Below are 21162 nucleotides of genomic sequence, written 5' to 3'. Positions count from 1 at the left end.
ATCTATTGCAATTAAGCCCAACAGCTCTGACATAAATTCTACCTTCACATGTTTGTAATGTTCAGTAGTTGTTGATGGAAATGTGTAAATTCATTTATATCTCTTCAGCCATTTTTTGTTCTACCTGTCTGAAACAACATCATCACTAACTATGACTTTAATGGCAAAATTTCTGATCGACATTTCCATGACAGTAGCTGATAGCTTGATGGCCACTGAGTCTATTTGTACATGAAATTAAGTTTGCTATCAAGATAATCTCCAAGTCACGGCAAAAATACATAGTTTATTTGCCACATTGTAACAATGTAACACTCTTCCTTGTTCAGCAGTTTGAATGGTTTTACTTGTATAAAGCTGTAGGTTCCTTTAGGGAATTGTGGGAAACTATTCATTAACCCTCTAGCAGGCAACCAGCATGGGCTCCAGGGAGTAATCGCCCCCCCCTGAACAGCAAAGTGTCATTTTCACAGTCTAGTCTTCCATGATTTTAACAAGCAAGATATGAAGTGTTAATAAGTAAGTCTCAGAGGTGATAATTACCTATATTGGATAGAGCCTGGCTAGTTTTTTTCCCCTTGATTCCTGTCTTTTTTTAAGCTGCGCTAACAGCCAGTTAGCTCATATTTAAAGAATATATATGAGATTGTTGTTTATCTAACACTGACCTCGAAACACCTATTGACTTTTTTTTTTTTTTTTTTACATTGGGTTTAGTTCTCCGTAATATAGAAAAATGTGATTACATGATTGTGTAATGGTTGTGTGGTTGCTGTGATGCAGAACACCAGGGGATGGAAGCAGCATGTGAGGATTCGTTCCACTGTGAAAACTCCGGAGATTGCATCGACCTGAGCCAAGTGTGCAACTTCCACACTGACTGCCCTTTAGGAGAGGATGAGGGCTTTATCTGTGGTGAGGGTTTTTTTTTTCTCTGTTATGTAACAGGAGAAACCTGTGGCCTTATATTTCAGTAAGTCATACTTGAAAATGCACTTCTGCAGTTAGCATAAGAGGCTTCCCCTTGTGCGATGAATCATTTTTGATTTGATGTGCACTATTGACTGATTGGACCGAGACTGGGAAGGCGAAAAAAACATGGGAGGCAAAAGACGTGTATGTGTGAGTGCTTCAGTTTGAGAGTTAAATGAGACCAGCGTATAGAACAGGAGTCCTAAAGCCGAATATCTAGCAATTGGCAGGCTGCTGGCCATTTGCATTAGCTGTATTAAAGTTTAGATCCATGATAAATTGTTCATTCTTCGACTGGGGGGACCAGATTATTCCGTGCCAAGGGCCTCCACAAATTATATTCAAAATGCAGGAGGTAACTATTATATCAGCATTTAAAGTGAGAAGCCTGAAAGGAGCGTCTGTCCTCAGATAAATTGCATCCAAATGTTCTCATAAGATATGTTTTCTTGATTAGCAGGAAATTCCTTTATTGTGTCATTAGGAAGGTGATATGCTTTGCTTAGATTTCCATCTTGAAGCCATGCTTTTAAAATGTCTAAACACAAGAAATTCATCCAATTGTAATAATATGGTGTTTGAAATCGTAGATTGGAAAAATATGCTGCAGTGAAAAGTGTGTTTTCAGACAGTCATTGATTAATTTCCTTCCATTTCTCATCTGACCGAGCTTCCTCCTCCTCTTTGAAAACATCAATCTCTCAGTGTGAAGAAAAACACTTCACCACACTGAAAATCAAAAGGCCTCGCTTTAGTCAGTAATCAAATCAATGAAGTGAGTGCTATTTCAAGTCCTTGAGTTGTGGATCCTCGAGGGAAAGAGCTGGGTCATTGTGGTGGTATCATTGTTTTTTCAATGGACCACCAGTAGAATCTATCTATCTGAGTGGGACACTGACATCAGATCAGATTAAAAGGCTGATGTCAATTTTTCATCTCCGTGGCCAGTAGATGCATAGTTTTCTATGTTGATGGATGAGTACAGAGGGATTCACAAATGTATTGAGTGATAAACAGGAAAATATCATTTAATGCAAACAAAATTATTCATCATTGTCAATGACAAAAAAAAAAAAAAAATCCAAAAGGTTTATAGTTGTATTTCTGATGCACACAGGTTTGTTGTTACATTTGTATACAGACTGTTGAAAGTAAACATTTATCATATAATATTATTACAAAGTATTTTAGCATATTTATTAAAATGTCTGAGTGCTATATCGTAGGCAACTGGACTTGTTTCAGCTTCTTGAGCTGTCTGGGGAGGAACAGAAGCAGACAGCTCAACAACCATTCGCACCGGGCTCACCTAGCCCTAACTATGGAGGACCAAACCTGACATAAGTATAAATAAATAAATAAATGCATAAATGCATAAATAAATACATAAATACATAAATAAATGCTGATATAAATACATAAATGTATACATAAATAAATGCATAAATAAATACATGCATAAATAAATGAATAGATAAATAAATGCTGAAATAAATGTATAAATAAATAAAAGTATAAATAAAAGAATAAATGCTTTTTATTTATTTATACATTTCTGTTCACCTACATTTATTTATTTCTGTATTTCTGTTCACCTACATTTATTTATTTCTGTATTTCTGTATTTCTGTTCACCTACATATATTTATTTCTGTATTTCTGTGTCCATATGTAAATGAGGAGGTAGGAGGTCCTAACCTCAGCAACCTACTTATGTCAGGTTTGGTCCTCCATACATAACAACCCGCATGAAAGCTGGTTGGGTCAATGCAAACGGTGAAAAGACTGCAACTCCCCTCCATTTAGTCAGAACTGAGGAAGCCTCTTGGATGAGAGGAGAGACGTTTGCAAGAAACTGAAACAGGTCCAGCTGCCCGAGAGACAGCACTCAGAACTACCATGACCTGGATTACTGAGAACCTTAATCAACATTTATCAAATGTGTTGACATATCAAACTAGACATTGTGGGTGATGTTATGGTGATGTTGTCACTTTAAATATTGTAACCCTTGGAGGTATTGGCAACCCATTTTGGCGTTGATGGAAGGCACTTTTTCCCCGCAGAGTTGCAACCTTTTCCCCCTGCCTTCAGACCTAACACAACATGCTGGATGCAAGAGATTAAGTTGTCATCGAATGTCTCATGTGACTGTAAGATGCCAAAAAAAACACATTACCTTCACAATCTGGGAGAGGTCAGGACACTCATCAGGAGCATTAAACCCCTAAGACTAACGTTAGCTAACATACTACTGCTTCCCACCCAGATCCCTGCTCTCCTGCTTTTGTTTTGTTCTTACAAATATGAACATCACTACGGCAAGTTGTTGTGCAGCAGTCTTCATTTTGTGTGGACTGTGGCACAATAGATGATGTGGTGCCTCACTCCTTCGGCACGATAATCTTTATAGTATCCTGCAGTGAGTGATGTGCCATTGTTTCAAAATGTTGTAATGTGTCTATGTTTGAGAAATGAGAGGCACACAGACTGAAACGTCAACTCCTCACGTCAAGGACTATGGCACCCGTTTCAGAATGTTATTGATGGTCGTCTAATGCCTCCAAAAAGACGAATCATGTGGAAAACATTAACATTTTCAACAGCTGTGGTCTCTGTTAAAGTGAAATATGACAACAGTCTCTCTCCTCCCCCAGATGCTCTTCCGTTTGGCTCGCACTGCTCGTTTGAACGGGATGCATGTGGTTGGTCCGTGTCTAACCGGCACTCAGCCTGGAGAATGGTCGCTGGAGAAGAGCTGCTGGAGAGAGAGAAGATGCAGGGTGTAACTCTGCAGAGCACACCAGGTTGGCAGTGTGTGTGTGTGTGTGTGTGTGTGTGTGTGTGTGTGTGTGTGTGTGTGTGTGTGTGTGTGTGTGTGTGTGTGTGCAGTACGTGTGTAATGGGCACATCAATACATCTTATCCCTCAGGTGAACCTTGTCCTGTATTGGTGAATCATTCTGTTGTGGAGAGAAGGAAGTAAAAAAACTCAGAGATCCCTTCTTTTCACAAAAACCTCACATTGTTCACAGTCAAAACTCATACAAGCCTTTCAGTTGTTGTGTTCCCTAAACAAAGCTTTTTTATGGGAATACCTCCTTAGATTACTACCACATGAAGTTACACCATATTACCTTCAAAGGTTCATATGGATCGTTTAAATCCAGCTGCATAGCATATTTGTTCCCGGAACGGCTTAGTGTTCTCATCCAACAATTAGTTCAAAAAGTATGGCTGGAAAGAATGCAACGTAACACATTAAATGTATCTCTGGCATGTCTCTGTGTCATGACCTGGATAGCATTCTGCCGTGTCACATTTATTGTGCGCCCCCAGGGCACTTCCTGTTTCTGCAGGTTAGTGAGAGTAATTCCCTTCATGAGGCGTCCATTCAGAGCTCCTATTTCCCTGCACCGGTCTCTACTGCTGCCTGCCAGGTCAGTTATTTAGATAGACAAAGTCATTTAATAAATGTGTTTTTGTTTCCTGCTCCTTGTGTGGCATCAAATTCTCCAGTCAATGATGCCAACTCCTTGCTGAAATTGTGTCTGTTTTTCTGTGCAGATGCGTTTCTCTCTGTACCTGTATGGGGACTTTAACGGTTCTCTGCTGGTGGCTATAGAGGAGAATGGGACCAACTCTGCACCACTGGTTTGGGAGAGAAATGGTCAGTGGACAGACGACTGGGAAGAAGTTGCCCTGCAGCTGACTGGTCTTCAACATGGGTACATAAAAAAAAAAAAAAAGGATAGAAGTAGATGATCATGCAACTGAAGTGCTACAGCACAAGAATCAGGCATGGTCACATGTGTATCAAAGTTTCTCTCATTCAACTTTAGAGACCTCTTTTCACTCTTTTTTCACTAATTTTTAGTTTTCCATATCAGACTCACATTTTCATTTCCTTTATATTTCGTGGCAAAACTCAAGCACTTCTCAGGCAGCAATGCCATTACAATTCTACAGTCACGCTGAAGATTTTGCAATGCGTACATACTGATGATGAGAAAGAGGAAAATGCTGCCGTCATCTAAAGAATTTGAAATCTTTTTGAAGTTTTGACCTATTTTCCAGACAATCTGTTTTTGTGCTCATATTGGAAGACCGTAAGACAACTGCAGTTTTTAAATATGCAACCGGTATGTGCTTTACCCCAGGTTCCATGTTAAGGTAACAGCTACGTGGGAACAAGGCTCCAATGCTGATGTGGCCCTCGATGACATTGCAATTGTAGCAGCCTGCTTCAAGACAGGTAAGCTGTTGCTTACATAGCATGATACAATTCTGGAGACCATAACAGAAATACTGCCGTATGGTTCAATTGTTATGTCAAACCAATACAAATCGAAAAGATTATTTTCAGTTCAATTCAAGGGGGAGTAAACATGTAAGAGCCAGGGCAACATTTGAGTGAAGAATGACTCTGAACGCCACATTGCGCTCAAATGGAATGTTACATTTATGGAAAATGGCATGTAAGTTTGGTGTGTTCTCTCACTCGAGATGCAGACTTAGATTAGCACACTAAGGTGTATCTGACATTGCCTTTTGTTGGTGTTGGTGCTGAAAAACTGCTTCTGGAGCAGCATTGTGGCTCAGTGGGTCCAGTATAGGATTCACACTCAGGAGAGCAGAGTTTGTATCCAGTTGGAACAGATGATTATACTCACTCACTTATCATTTCCACACTAAGTTCACTTATTATTTATTTTGATTCGTTTCAATTTTCTGTTGTGGTTTTTTATAGATTCAGGGAACAAAAATACTTGGCTAGCTTTAGGAAAACATGGTCTGTGTTCAAATATACCCTTATACAACACTGAATAAGAGTTTGAAAGGATAACATCTCCCATGTGTTGCTGAGTTATGACATTATTAAAATGTCATCGGTCGTTTTTTAACAACATTAATTATTCCAAGATCACCACCAACATGGCAACATCAGATCATGCGACCCACTAGTTTCGCTATGGAGCAATATTTTTACGCGACTCATTCACAAGCTTGTGGGCATCGCGATACACCTCCCTTACATTCCTCGCACTCCTGAGTCGGTGGCAGTAACGTGCAAAGAGGCAACGCAGCAATACACCAACAAATGCAGTGAAGAATACAGCCCCGAACTCCCCAAGACATGGATGTAAACTACGCAAGATTTTTATTGTTCAAAGCATTTTTTTTTGCAAATGTTTTATTAGGACAGAATTTTTTTTGACATGACTTTAAGACCTCAAGGGTAAACACACAGTTTTATGCACAGATACACTAAATGGAAACACAATTTTGTTCCCTCTTGAAGGGGATATTAAAGGAGAACTTGTGGCCACAGACCACTGTGCAACAAACGCAACAAAGCCTAATAAGACTATTTGTCTCATAACTGTCTGCTTATGACTTCCCTCATTACTTTTGAGATGATCCATGCACTTCTGAGACTCAGACCCCTGCTGAATGAAATGAAGAGCAGAGCAGTACAGTAAGTCCTGCCCGCGTTTAAGACTGACTGATGACAACTGCTTTTTCTTTCGCTCGATGCGGTCATCGGTCTCTTATTTAGAGCCTTGTGTCGATGATTGGTCATGATTTGAGGGTAACCAGCGTTTAATTCTCTGCTGCAATTGCGGCAATGTGGTATGTGCGCCAACATTCCTCTGCGTCTTTAGACTTTGGATTTTTTTACTCTCGGACACATGTGAAAGGACTTTACAAAGCCCTCTCTGCGCTATTTAAATGATCCCGGGTGGATTTCATTTTCTAGTGTGCTGACAGAGTTGATACACAGATATAAATTTGCACTTTGATACACTGGATTAAAGGGATAAGTCTGTTTTTGTTTTGTGATTTAAAGCGAAGGATGACAGGCAGAGTGATAACAGTGGTGCGTGTGACTGATGCTCATCCGCTCTGGTTGGGTAAGACTGGGACATTCTCTTACCATGATATGACCCTGACATCGTGGTCAATTCAGGACCCCAGACGAACTTAAGTAAACCATAAATTAGTTAAATATTTAATTTATGACCTGTTTGTGCTGGGATCTTGTGCTGGCTTTTATGGTCTCTATATCATAGACTCAACACTGGGGACAGGAAACCACCTGGCAAAGGACAGCACAGTGGATGCCATCCTCTGTAAATGCACTGTCTGAATGCTAAACAGTGGATGACAAGGACTTAGGGAGGAATGGATTCATGATGTTTCCAGGAATTAGTCTGTGGAAATGTCTCCATGTTCATCTATAAAACCCTTCGTTGAATTGTTGTCATTTGCTTTCATATATGTCGCTTTCTGTCTGAAGAGACGCAATGAATGCAGGAGGCTGACTCTGATTCCTTTTCTCTCTTTCATCCCACTTTTCTCCACCCTGGCTCTCTGCCTCTCCTCAGATCTCAACTATCTCCAGCCCATCATCGACTTGGCGGATTTCTTAAGCCCCCTTCCAGAGCCCTCTGCCTCAGGTAGTCTGCAGCTCCGGCTGTCATCTGGGACACCCTGTGAATTTCCAAAGTGTGCCTGGTCTACCATGTCATTTTTAATCTGCCTGCACAATTTAGATAGCAGGTGTTGGATTGTGCATTTGTCTTGACGCTTTAACTACCATATTGGCTGACCAGAAGCTTTTAATCCGTTCTGAATTCACCTACCAGGTGCTTAATGCAATTTCCAGGCAGGCTCCTAGATGTAGCGCCGTATGTGTGTTCCTGCTCTTTAATGTTCAACTGTTTATCTTAGCCTCACATATTTTCTTGCATGTTTTGTTGTTTCTCTCGCATATACAGTACCTACAGTTACCAGCTCACTCAACAGTCCCCAGCAGCTCATGTCTCATTGTCTTTGTCTCTATTTTTCTAGAGGTTTCTTTGATGACGTGGTGGTTTAACTCATGCGGCGCCAGTGGTCCCCATGGCCCGACCCAGGCCCAGTGCGACAGCACCTACAGGAACAAAAACGTCAATGTCACTGTGGGGAAGGAAGGCTCCTTAAAAGGAGTCCAGATGTGGAGGGTGCCTGCTACTAACAGATACCTGTAAGTGATAGAGGGGATAGCTTGTTCAAGTGTAAATCTGGCGATATTCCGTATTTTTCTTATTGTCAACAAATCCCATGAAAAGACCACAATCCAAAATGGTAAATGGACTGTATTTATATGCCTGGTATTAGCGACCACTCAAAGTAACACACACATTTGTGCACTGGTGGCAGAGGCTACCTTGTAACCACCTGCTCATTAGGTAACCAATAATATACACTATAAAGTGATAAAGGGGCCACTGGGAGCAATCCTGGATTTGGTATCTTGCACATTGTAGTTCACAGGCTTTATCAGCCTTTGATAGAAAGAGTTAGACTGTGGTTTGCAATTTGTCCATTGCTTATTTCTGGACAGATTTCATTCACAAAGACTGGAGGTGTGATTGCGTGCTTTGGATCTAAACGATTCTGGCAGCACTGAGTGTAACCGATTATTGTCTTGCCATATCAAGACTGCAAGCAATTTGACCGTCATTGCACAGCCAGTCATGGGACCTTAGAATCACAGTAACAACATGAAACAGAGCACGGTGAATTGCTTCGGTTAAGTCACACACAGCTGTACTTAGCCAATATCAACACATTGTGTTGGTTTGTAAAGGGAAATCCTCACCACAGGTGACTCTGTCTCCTTGTTTGTGTGTTATGGCAGACATCTCTAGCCATTTGCACAAGTGTATTGCAGTATATCTATCTAGTATGATAAAGCAATTTCTTCAATATGTAATCCTCTTGTTGTGCATTGGTCTCCCCCAGGATCTCTGCATACGGTGCTGCAGGAGGGAAAGGAGCCAAAAACCACAACAAACGCAACCACGGGGTCTTTATATCTGCCATATTTCCTCTGGAGAAAGGAGACATACTTTACATCCTGGTGGGTCATCAGGGAGAGGATGCGTGTCCCGGGGTGAGTAGGGGTGAAGGATTCATTGACATGTGTAGTGTCCCACTGGGATATCTTTTGCAAAGAAGAAGGGAGACGAGAATGACCTAGATTTAAAAAAAAAAAAGATTCCTTCCTGCTGGATTCAAATATTCTTCTTTCTTTAAATAATCCTCCGTAGAGAAATCCCAACACCCAGAATATCTGCCTGGGTGAGTCATCAGTGATTGAGGACAATCTCAGGGGAGAGGCCAGTGCAGAGTGGGCTGGGGGTGGAGGCGGAGGAGGCGGAGCCACCTACATCTTTAAGGTGACAGAAAAAAAAAACTCTGTGTTGTTTCAGTGTGTGTCCTTTCTGTTACGACTCTTGCGGATTAAGTGTGCATACTGATAGGCATCGGAAATGTCCGCAAGCGCACTGGAACGATTCAGCAGGGTCTCACACTCTAATCCATGGGTTTAGATATAGATTGGACATACAAACAAGGTTTTTCATTTAAAGTGAAATGCCAATATACACACGTTCACCACTGATCAAATCAGTGAGATTTACAGTGATGCTGTCTTGTCAGATGGAGGCAGGTGAGCTGGTTCCCTTGCTGATTGCGGCTGGAGGAGGAGGAAATGCCTACCTTGAAGACCCAGAGCCGAGTCTGGACCACATACCACTGGAACAGTATGAGAACAGCACCATAGCTCCAAGTACCAACGGTCAAACTGGCGCTGCAGGTACTGTACCAGTGTTGATTGTGTGTAAATGATGTTCACGCACCTTGAGTGGTGACGAGTCATGCAGACATTTTCAGTTCATTGTGCCAAGGCTTTGAGATGACTCCCTCCACCCTGACACGCTGAGAGTGAGGAAAACAACAGAACATGCAATCCTCACAAGGGCTTTTTATTTTAAGTGCTCTGATGGCAACTGTTGACATTGACTGTCAACCTAATTCAGGTTGATAAAAATACAATATTTCTAAAAAAAAAAAAAGACAGTGGAATGACAAAATGGTAATATTATAGTTTCAAACACATGAAATTCTCAAGGAGGTTCAAATTTGAGTTCAACAAGAAAGAAAGAAAGAAAGAAAGAACACTGACTGACTACAGGTTTTCTCCTTGAAACAGATTTTTTGACTTTTATGTGATATAAAAAGCAAGTTAGGCTTAAAAGCTGTGCACGTAGACATGACGGTTGAAGACACAGGAAGAGTTGTTTGTTCTGTGCAGGGCACCAAGGATCATGCATGCTTGATCCTTCACAGCGGGGTGTTTTTGTTCTGAGGATAATGCGATCTATCTGGATTGTATTTTTAGATTCCTGACAGGTCTTGACCTTTGAAGCGAGACATATATGGCAGAGAGGGCTCTCTTTGCTCCTGGAAAATGCCTGTGGGAACATTCTCAATAAATCCCATCTGACTGACAGAGTCTCAGCACAGACCATCTACCAGCTCATCTTATTGAAACGTCTCTGTGGGATTGTTTAGTTAAAGATCTGAGTGCCAGGGGAAATATGTAGCTCTTAGTAGTGAGTGTGTGTTCGTGCATATTCTTGTGGATGTGCATGGCGTTGTTGCAACCGTTCATCCTGTCATCACGTTTTGACACTTATCTGTTTGTTTGCCTGTTGATCGGTTGGTTTGTCAGCAGCAGTACACACAAGACTACTGTTGCTTCAGTATTTTTGGAAAAACTTTAATGGAGGATGAGTCTCTGCACAGAATAGACCCCATGAACTTTTGGTGTGGATTTGGTTAAAAGGACATATCCACATAATTTTTTTCTCATTTTCTTTAACATTGCAAGATGGGTCGTCATTTGTTTATTTATTTACATTTTCATTGATTTCTCAAGGAATAATGCGTGGCTGTGAGATTAAAATTACAGCTCTAAATATTAATATTAACGTGCCATTAATAAAGGTTTTTATGCAGACTAACTATTGTTAGTCCCTCGAACGGCGATGTGACCTCATAGTCAGCACAGTAACACAGTGAAACCCCTTCCCGATCAGGTAAGAGTGGGTCTATTACACACATATTGAGTTAAGTGAAATAGTTTATCGTAATTTATGTTAAGCGATGGCAAAATCATAATGTGGTCAGTGACTGGACTGTAAAATGTACAGAAACCACAAACAGAGACTTTATGGTTTAACATTTATTTACTAAAAGACCTTACAATGACAACAACCACTGAACTATGGCGACAAAACATTACACAAAGACAAAGAGGATCAGGGGATGGACCAAGAGTAAATGGAGCTGCGTTCAACAACACAATTGGACATGAATGGAGGAACCTTAAAACAGACTGTTTTTCAGCAGAATCTTCTTCTAGCCTACGCTTGTTTAACCTGTAAACTGTCAACCACATTGTATACCTGACGTGGCTGCGGGGGGAAGGAGGATGGAGGATATCGTTGTCTCTCCATTTCATGCGCACATTGGAAAGTTGTGCAGCCAAAGTCCAGACAGGCCTACAGTGGCTGTGGATTTTAAATTTGCTTTACTGAGTGCTTTTAAAGTTAGGTGGTGGAAAAATGTTGCCACAGCGTTAGTGCTACTCTTTAATATATAGGGGCGGCTGTGGCTCAGGGGTAGAGCCACCATCTTGTTATCGGAAGGTTGCCAAAGTCAGGGCTATCAAAGTGTCCTTGGGCAAGATACTGAACCCCAAAAACTGCTCCTGATGTGCTGGTCGGCATCTTGCATGGCAGCCACCGCCATCAGTGTATGTATGAATTACTGTCGTTCGGACAAAAGCATCTGCTAAATGCCCTAAATGTGAATGTAATATTGTTATTATTCATTGCTGAAGGGACAATATCACATCACTGCCTTGGAGAAGAAAACAGAAAATTCCAACTTCGTAAATAACATATATATATGATTATAGAAATTATGATGGCTGGAGATTCATACTCTTCCTGAAAATGAGACATGTTTTCATCCTGAGAATTACACGTGTTTATAAGGTTTAACTTCAGGTACAGTCAAAACACACTGGTCATATTTTAACAATGAGAAATATGAATGAACCTTTGGGTTCCCAGCCTGACCTCTTGTATGTGTAATATAATGTATGATTATGATAGAGCGCCGATTACGATATGTGGGGTTGTGTTGTCAATGTTTTCTACTTTTTGTGCGAGGAATGACTGTCTGAGCGTTGTCTAAAAAATATCAGCCACACCATCACTTTCTACTAAAGTGAGAATCTGTCTACAATTGTGTGCGGTTGTCAGAAACTGCAGTGTTGACGTTATGTGTTTCAAGTGGTGAACAAAAGACACAAGCGGGCCGTTTCATGGCTTCTCACAAGCTGCCTGTGAACATGAACAAAGACGCACAACGACGCGATGAAAACTGGAAACGGAACAAGAGTTCTGCCTGTTTCAGCCAAATCTCCAGCTTGAAGTCTTCTTCCTTATCGGACTTTGAACGAGACTGAGCCTTTTCTGGGAAAATGTTGCCTTCGTGAAACTCATCAATAACACATCAGCAGAGCCTAATATTGTTTCTGAACACACAGTCAGACTGCTTTCTCTAACTAAATGGCCCCCCTGCCGTTAATACACCATTCTAAGGAAAATCAACAGCCTCCAGTAACAGCTGAGTAGAGTGCATAGGACCTTCCTCAGGGTGATAAATTTGTCTAAATGTTAACAAAAGGAGTATAGTGCTGTCTTATCTGCTAGACGGCTGAACCTGTTTGAGCCTGCCTCGTTTTCCATGACAACATGAAACAAAAAACATTAGAATTAATTTCATATTTACAAATTACCATCAGAAAATAATTATAGAATGTTGAGTATAACACTTAAACTACAACATGAACTCTCAAAATAAAAACCTCCACCTTGGAGTCAAGCTTATAAATCATTTTTTGTTTCTGAGTAATGAATGTCTCCTTCTCTGATTTCCAAATTGAACTTAGTGATTGTTCTAGGGGCCTGACCCATACTAGAGGCTAAGATTCAGCATATCTTGGCCTCTGCTGCTTTGACTTTGACCATTTTCTTACATGTGTGTCCTGATATTCCCCTAGCTTTATCAAAATGCAACGCAAAATCCCAGGAGGAGTGCCCTCATAACTGACACTGCAGACATAACCATAACAGGTTAAAAAATTACACACTCCCTTTGGAAGAAATCAAGATAACCCTGATGTGCAGCCAGACATGTCTCCAGTCTGCCTAAATATATCTGCTCATGTTATCTCTGTAGCTGCCTTGCTGGGCTCCTGCTTGAGCTCAAATGGTGTTGCGAAAACTTACGGCATTCATGTTTCCGGTAGATAAAACCTCTCCACCCCTGCTCACTTGCAATAGGTGAGATGAAGTTCACTCCAGGTGAACGGCAGCAGGAATCATCTGACCGAGAATTTTCCAACTGTATTGTCTATAACCTTGTAACATTTGTGTCCTTAAAGTGTTTTCTACAAAAATGTGCATGTTTGTTTCCATGAAGGTGGAGGTGGAGGCTGGAAAGATGGTCTTAGTCCTAACCTGAGTGCAGGAAAGTCTCTGGTGGAGGGTGCCGAGGGGGGGTCCTCGTGTCCTCTGGCCCTGTCCAAGCTCAGCTGGTCCACCTTTGGGGGTTTTGGAGGTGGAGGTGGGGCCTGCACGGCTGGAGGCGGCGGAGGAGGTTACAGAGGTAACAGTATTCTGTCAGCTACACTTAAACTACAGTGCGCTTACATTCAACAAAACCTCAAATCACTTTCTTTTCTCGGCATCTGCCTCATTTCTTCTACTCGTGTACTCAAACGAAGTGTTGTGATTTCGGATACAGTATCAATCTTAATTCATATGGCTGTGCTGTTGCACTCAGCAGTTGACTCTTTACAGAAATAGCCCAATTTCCACTGAAAAAAGGTTTAGAAACATATTTGGCATGTGCAGTTTAGAGATGACATTGTTCGTTTCTGTGCCACGGTAATCATACAAAGCAATTACACCTTTCAATTTTTTGACAGTTGCTTTGCTTTTATATATATTCCTTTAGAGGTTATTGTCTTTGCATCTTCTTCCTGATGCCTAACTCTATCCAGGGCCGTTTCAAGGAATTTGGGGCCCCAAGCAAAATGGACATGGAGCCCCCCCCCGCACGCAAAGCCTACAGGAACCACAGCATAGCCATACAGTTTAAGTTCGCCCACACTTTATATAATAAAAAAATTTTGACAGTGCAAATACTGCTGTTGCATATACTGTGCATAACATTTGAACATTTTGAACATTTTAACATGTGCAAAAACACACACACACACACACACACACATACATAAATACATACACACACTCACATTAACATTTTTCAGTTCTCACAAAGTGAGAAAATAAAACACTGCCTTCTACTGCAGGTAGCTAACATAAACATTTTTTGCTAGCCTACCTGCTGCGAAATTACACTAATTGTACAAGACAAGTAGAGCTATTTTATCCAGTGTAATGTATCACTTACCACTATCTTGTTTTTTCTTATCCTCCTCTTCCTTTCTCTTCTTTCTTTTCTGGCTTCCTGATGCATTATTACGCTTCATGTGATGACTGCCGAGGTTTTGTATTTTGCCGGCAGCAGAGGTCACAAACCTGGCTGGCTGGCTGCTGTCAGCGACTGCTGAGAGGGGCCCCCTTGAGGGGGATCCCGATAACAGTGTCATTGCACTTTACTGCATTGACTATCAAAGGGGCGCTCACACAGTTTGTCGCTGCATTTTATTCATAACCATAACCATTGCTTGGTTTGCTTGCCTTCTCGCGATGGGCCTGACTCTATCACAGGTACACATTTGGTTATATTTCACTATAGCAATGTGGAGAAATCTCACCTCAAAATCACCTCCAAAATGAATCTACTCTATATTATTCTGACCTTTGACCTTATGTCAAATCAATTCCTTTATAGGTTAGTTAATCATTGTCTTTCTTCCTGATGCCTTACTCTATCTTGCTTTATATATCCTGAGCTGCGAGGCTAACAGCTGAATCACTCCAATAAAATCACAGCTTTTTGTCATTCAACCTTCTGTCAACAGCCTTGAAATGCAAGGTGTCGTTCAACACGGTGGTTCCCCGTCGGAGAAAACTGTCAAACCTGCTGCAAAGCATGAAGTGTCACAATGGATGAGAATGGTTTCAATAAGCTGTAATTCTGACTGATTTGACTGAGCGCGCACAATGTACATTTTGTGACAGGGGGCGACGCCGCGCTGACGGATGAGATCACTGCCGATGGTCAGAATGGCGTCTCGTTCATTCACCCAGTGGGAGAGATTTTCCTTCTGCCTCTGGCAGGTGAGACCGACACACGTCACGATGAAGACACTGACACTGATTAATCTCATAGTGACACTGCCTATTAGAGGAGGCCGACAGAGAATGGAGGAGGGCAGAGAGCAAAGAAGGCGAAAACAGTTTATTTAGAAGATTAGAAAAAAATAGCTAGTACATGGACCTTGAGCAGAAACCCTGATTTAACCATGAGGTACAGTTGACAGCTCTGGAAAAAAGCTTGAAAGTGGAGTAGATCAAAGTTCTTCTTTATTATTATTATTATTATTATTGTTATTATTATCATTATCATAATTATTATTAATATCATTATTATTTTATTTTACTAGAAGCATTCCCATCTACATTCAGAATCTCTTTTACGAGGAGGGTCTTGGCCAAGACAGCAGCATAAAAAGTTTCACACAAGGGAAACAGGCGATTGACTCAGAACAACAACAACAACAACAATCAGCAAATTACATCAAGATAGTCACCAGTGCTCAGTAACAGGACATGTGTATTCGATGATCAGCTAGCCCTTTCTTTTAATCTAACGTGTATCATCAAGTCTCTGTCTCTGTAGCTCACACCCAGAAGAAGCTGCATAACTTCAAAAGCACTCTCACTCCCTCAAGACACGGCGGGTGTGACATACATAATTTGTTCACATGACCAAAGGTCGCAGCTGCAGCTAGTTTAAGTAGTCAGTCGAGACGACAAATAAGGAGGCGGTTCATGAAATGTGGCCTGATAAAGGAAAATGTACTTATGTTCTTATCTATGATTGCACAAATCAATAATAATAATAAATGATGAAAACCGTGAGACACAGAGTTGAAAGAATAAAAAGCAGGCTCGATCCGCTGATGGGGACGGTCAGAGGCGGATACTTCTTAATCAACCTAGAGCCGAATAGAATAGAACAGAACATGAAAAAAACAGAGCACATGTGTGTACCACATGGATAAAGCAGCTTGGTGGCCAGTAGCACTGTGAAAGTTTGGCTGAAAGTTTCATAGCAACAATTTGATCAACAAATAGGTGAACAGAACATAAAACTGGAATTAGATGACAAGAATCCCAACTGACAACACAGAGTCGACACATTACTTTGATTAGAAGTCATGTTGATTAACGTGAAGTTGATTAAAATGGATGGGATTGGTGTGTTTTCCCGCAATTTAACATGCAGACGGGCTGGAGAATAACAGACTCATTTAATGGACATTACCTCACACACAGCTAATAATCACCCTGTATTCTACTTTTGCAACGGTAACCTAAGGGCATCTTTAGCGTTACATAACCGGGAGTTGCATCGCTGCTTAGAGTCATTCAGGGAGCAGGTTGTGTTCTACTTGACAGATCCCAGGGCAAAGAGACCCTGTCTGTGTGAAGATTAAATCCTGAGCTCCTGGGTGTCTTTCCACTTAGTTCACCAAGAAATTGATCAAATCAATCCCTCAGGACGTACCTGTGTGTGTGTGTGTGTGTGTGTGTGTGTGTGTGTCTGTGTGTCTGTGTGTGTGTGTGTGTGTGTACTTAAACCTGTTTGTGCCAACTTATCTGTCTGAACACTCAGGCCTTCATGCTTACACATGTGTAAAGACATATGTAATGGTGTTTTTTTTGTTGTGTGTGTTTTTTTTGTTTTTTTTCTGAGAGCCATCTGATTCTCATTATGTCGTGGGAGGAACAGGAAGGCAGTCGACTAATTCACAGCCTTGTGTAGCCTGTTGCCTTCGGCGCCACCAGACAGACCTCCTTTTTCATGTGAAAGACGCTGTTGTTGTTGCCGCGTGTGCTGCCAGTGGACAGCCGCCGCAGTGTTCCAACATGAAACACATTCGAGGCGAGATCTGGACAAAGAGATAAAACCTTAAATAGTTATAATTCAATTCTATAAATGAGTTAAATCATCGTCTTGTCTTTAGCACACATGGCACAAGCGAATTTCCCCTTACATTCATAATATGTATTCCAGAAACAACTGAGGACTGTTTAGGCCACGGGGGGGAAAGCTAATAATGGAAGAAAATGTGAAACCACATATGTATGCCAAATGTATGATTTGGACCACACTGTTGAGCCAGTAATGTTTAAATGTATTACAGAGCCATTTTATAAAGAGCACATGCTGCGTTTTGCACAAGTTCAGCACAATTTTTCAGTTATTTGTCACTCGCTCACCCAGGCTCATGTTTCCCCGCTGAAAACCTTTGGAAAGGATTCAATATCAAACATTAATTTCGATAATAGGCAAAATAATGTCCTAAAACGGCAGCGGGCTAAAGTTTTTAGTAAAAACGTGTAGTTACGTAGTCCACAAAACATTTCTCGAGCTTCCCGGCAAATTAGTGTTGTAGCAATCTCATAAAGAAGTGAAGCAGATGGGGATTTGTTTTGGAGGTTAAATAAAAGAAAGAGGACGAAAAAGAAAATGCCATTAAATGTCTCCCCACGTCTCATCAGTCTAATCCAAGTCTCCTGTAAGCCAAAGTCTCTACAGTAGCCGCTCAGCTAAAAGCGTTAGCGGTGCATGAGCTTGGCTGCGTGTCAAGGGTGTAAATAATGTCTCTTCAAATCAACGTGACTTGGATTACATCAAATCAGATTTTTGTGCCCGCACATCTGCAAGCTATCTGCATGGGTTGCTGCAGTATAGACGGAGGCAAAAGCATGGAAATTGGAGATCGATCGCCTCGTTATCCCCACAGTCATGATTGGTGACTGCTGTTTTCGTAAGTGACACAAAAGACACTTCCAAGTCTGGTAATGGTGGCCAGAGCCGGACTGAGACAGAGTCTGCACAAATCTGATGTGAATCATGTCTCAGACCACCTTCAAATGTGGCTTGGATCTGATTTGCACAAATTGCATTTCATGTTGGGTTTTTTTGCTGTGCAGACTTTATAAGATCAATCTCGACACATTCTGGATATGCCAAAAAAACAATTGGCAGTCTGAACATAGCCTATGTGTAAGCTATAAAGCCTCAGTCTTTGGTTGCCTAGAGAATAGAATATTTGTGAGAAACAAAGATTAGACTGCATCCTGCATACTTGATAATCGCTCTCACTAACAAATAGGTTGTGTCAGGTGACTGTATGTCTCTGCATCTGCATCTCAATGTGTGTGCACATCGTTCCTTCCAGCCATGGAGAGTCACGGCGAGTGTGAGATCAAGGTGCAGCTGAACTGCAGCCACTGTCAAACGCAGAGCTGCAAGCGAGACGAAGATACTCATCTCGTCCTCTGTCTCTGCGATGAAGAAGAAGTCCTGGCCAGCGACAATGTCACATGTATTGGCGCCTTAGGTACGGAATAACCCCGAACAAACACAGATTTTTCTCTTGGATAAAAAACAATATGTGTGAGGAATTTGACGATAAATCCCTCAAAATGCTTTCCAGTCTGACCTGATAAAGCTCTAATCCAAACACTCTTTGATGCCTAATTATTGACACTCTTCTCCTAGTGACTCCTCCAGACCCAGCTCCACAGGGCCAGATGTCGACATCTTTGATCCTGGCGGTCGTGGTCTCCACCATCGCAAGTGGCATGGCGCTGATCTGCGCCGGCATCATCCTCAGTAAGAGACTCTTCCAGTTCTGTGTGCAGTCTGTCCCCACCACCTTCCACCGGCTGTGAGCGCAGCTGGATGCACAGATTCCTCCAGATGTTGCTGACAGATACAGGAATATTTTTGTTGTGGTGTTTTGTTTTAAAATGCCCTGCTCTGGCTGCGCGCGGAGTGATTGAAGGACCTGTGGGAAAGATGTGGTTTATGAATAATATGACATTATGAAGCGAGCACATATGGACACTTTCATTGGAAGCACCTGCTGTGTCTTATGTCAGGTGATGCTCTCCTGTCGCTGGCTGTGTGTCAATACAATCCTGACTCTTTTTTTTTGTGCCCAACAGAGTTACACTGCAGATGAGAAGTGAGATGATGCAGTTAAATACCCTGTTGACTATATTTATTCTCAACAGATTGCTCTCATCGAGGCAGGAAACAGTAGGGGGGGTACTGTAAGCATCTCACTGTATGACTTTAATAGAAAACTACATCATTGGCTATGAAAAGGACAAGTGGAAAGGTCTGACATTTAACAAGGACATTACTCTCAGTTTGAGGTGTGCACTGATGAGACCAGATTAGATAGCAGTAAATGTCAAGCATTAAGATTCAGTGGTTGAAGAAAAAAGGAAACAGTCATGATTCAAGAGACATCAAGATTAGAATAGTATGAACAAAGAAATAGAGAAATGGGATGCAAGATTAGCCTTTCAGTCACTTTGGGAAGCGCACAGTGAGTTTAGCTTCACCCACGGGCATTGACTCTCTGCGATAAGAGTGTCAGAGGAGATAGCAGCTGTGATACGGCAAAATGCCATTCACACGGAGCGCTGTGATACAGAGCGTTTGGGAGAGGGTGGGCAAAAGGAAGGCTAGATTGGTTCGATTTTTGTAATCTGAGACGATCGGACAGCCAGACACGTTGTTAAAAGCTTTACTTATGATTCTTGCACAAATAAACTGCTTAAAATAGGAATGATTAGGGAATTAACCGTTTATTTTATTTTTTTTCGTAGATTTAATTTTACTACTCAGTGGCAATTGAGCTCTAGGAAAGAGACAACTGAGAGAGAATGAGACAACCATAATCTCATATTAAATATGAATTATGATCACTTAATGGTACTAATGTTGCATTAGTATTTAACTTTTGTCTTGAAAGCTGCTATGCTATATATACTGTTTTATGTTAGTTTTTTGTTTTTTAGTTTAGTTTATTAGTTTATTATATCGAAGACAATCCCAATTAATTAACTGCATCAACAACTTATATACTAAACCTCATGTCATCAATAGACACTATGCAATTTGTATGTAGAAGTAACCACAACATACGCAGTCATTCTGCAATCACATAGGACAGTGAGGGATTATCCAGCTAATAACACTTTTTTTTTTTTTTTTGCACCTTTGTCAGCTTTTTGACGAGCGTCTCTTGCAGGTAATTGGGAAGGGTATCCTGACATTTTTTTTGACCCACTAATCCCCCCCTCCAAGTGCTGTTTCAGGGGTTTCAGTACGGATTCTCTCTCCCCCGTCCCCTTCGTAACCTCGCTGAAAGTGCTGAATATTAAGTGAACCTCAGCAGTGAGAGGCTCACTCTTCCTTTCCCGAAGACAGAATCTGAAAACCTCATTGTGTGAAGGCCCTCTGGAGAAATCTGCACAGCACCGACTTCCTGTGTATATGAAATATATCGGTTACATTTTCAGCTCTCTGTGCTTGTGCGCTGTCTGAAAAAGAAAACCAGGCATGACAAATGCAGTTTGGGTTTTTGACTGAACTAAAAAAGGTCAGGAAAGGGGTAAATACAAATGAACCTGACGGATTAAAGGGGCAATATTGAGTTTCTTTTACCCCATTGGCAGTAAGACCCAAGTAAGGTAATACCAATTCCAGCCAACCTTAAAACATAATTCTGGTATTTTTAACCTGAGCCTAATTTTTTTTTATAGTTTTACATTTTTACATACAGTATTAAGTCAGATTCAAATTCAACCTTTAAAACATCCAAGTTGCATATTAACAAACAAATGAACCACTGGGGCAGCGGAAGACCAGCAACTCCAGTGTTCTGCAAGGATAAATTACTGTTTTTATCAATAGAGACTGGCTTTGATCAGATATATAACAGCTGTTTATGGTAAAACAACAAGGATCTTACACATCTACTGCAGGTAATACACTGAATAGGGATAAGTACACACCTCTTACAACCCCACATCAAAATACCTGAACTATCCCTTTAAGTGGATGATGTTCTTTGACGGACACATTTGTCCCTAATGATTACACTGCAGTCAGTGCAGCCCACTTTGTGGCTGCCGGCTGAGGCGATCAGCTGGCCCAGGTCCTAAACTATTTGTATCTAGTAGTCATTTAAACAATGAAAAAATAGGGCCCAGGTTTA

At 41.3% G+C, this 21162-nt stretch overlaps 1 protein-coding gene across 1 annotated transcript in view; it reads left to right on the top strand.

The window, feature by feature from the left end:
• The window catches only part of ltk (leukocyte receptor tyrosine kinase), a 58374-nt gene that overhangs the window by 26821 nt on the left and 10391 nt on the right, over nt 1-21162 (top strand). The window contains exons 6-19 of the mRNA XM_030391499.1: nt 784-915; nt 3630-3779; nt 4311-4411; nt 4539-4699; nt 5132-5226; nt 7361-7432; nt 7827-8001; nt 8763-8913; nt 9071-9199; nt 9462-9618; nt 13362-13547; nt 15092-15190; nt 18325-18486; nt 18648-18761. Coding sequence (XP_030247359.1) covers nt 784-915; nt 3630-3779; nt 4311-4411; nt 4539-4699; nt 5132-5226; nt 7361-7432; nt 7827-8001; nt 8763-8913; nt 9071-9199; nt 9462-9618; nt 13362-13547; nt 15092-15190; nt 18325-18486; nt 18648-18761 — 1884 coding nt within the window. The remainder of the gene's footprint in view (nt 1-783; nt 916-3629; nt 3780-4310; nt 4412-4538; nt 4700-5131; nt 5227-7360; nt 7433-7826; nt 8002-8762; nt 8914-9070; nt 9200-9461; nt 9619-13361; nt 13548-15091; nt 15191-18324; nt 18487-18647; nt 18762-21162) is intronic.

This window comes from Sparus aurata, chromosome 16, assembly GCF_900880675.1.
Source record: "Sparus aurata chromosome 16, fSpaAur1.1, whole genome shotgun sequence".
Taxonomy (NCBI): Eukaryota; Metazoa; Chordata; class Actinopteri; order Spariformes; family Sparidae; genus Sparus; species Sparus aurata.
Note: the sequence above shows the minus strand (reverse complement) of the source record. Positions and strands in the feature narration are given on the sequence as shown.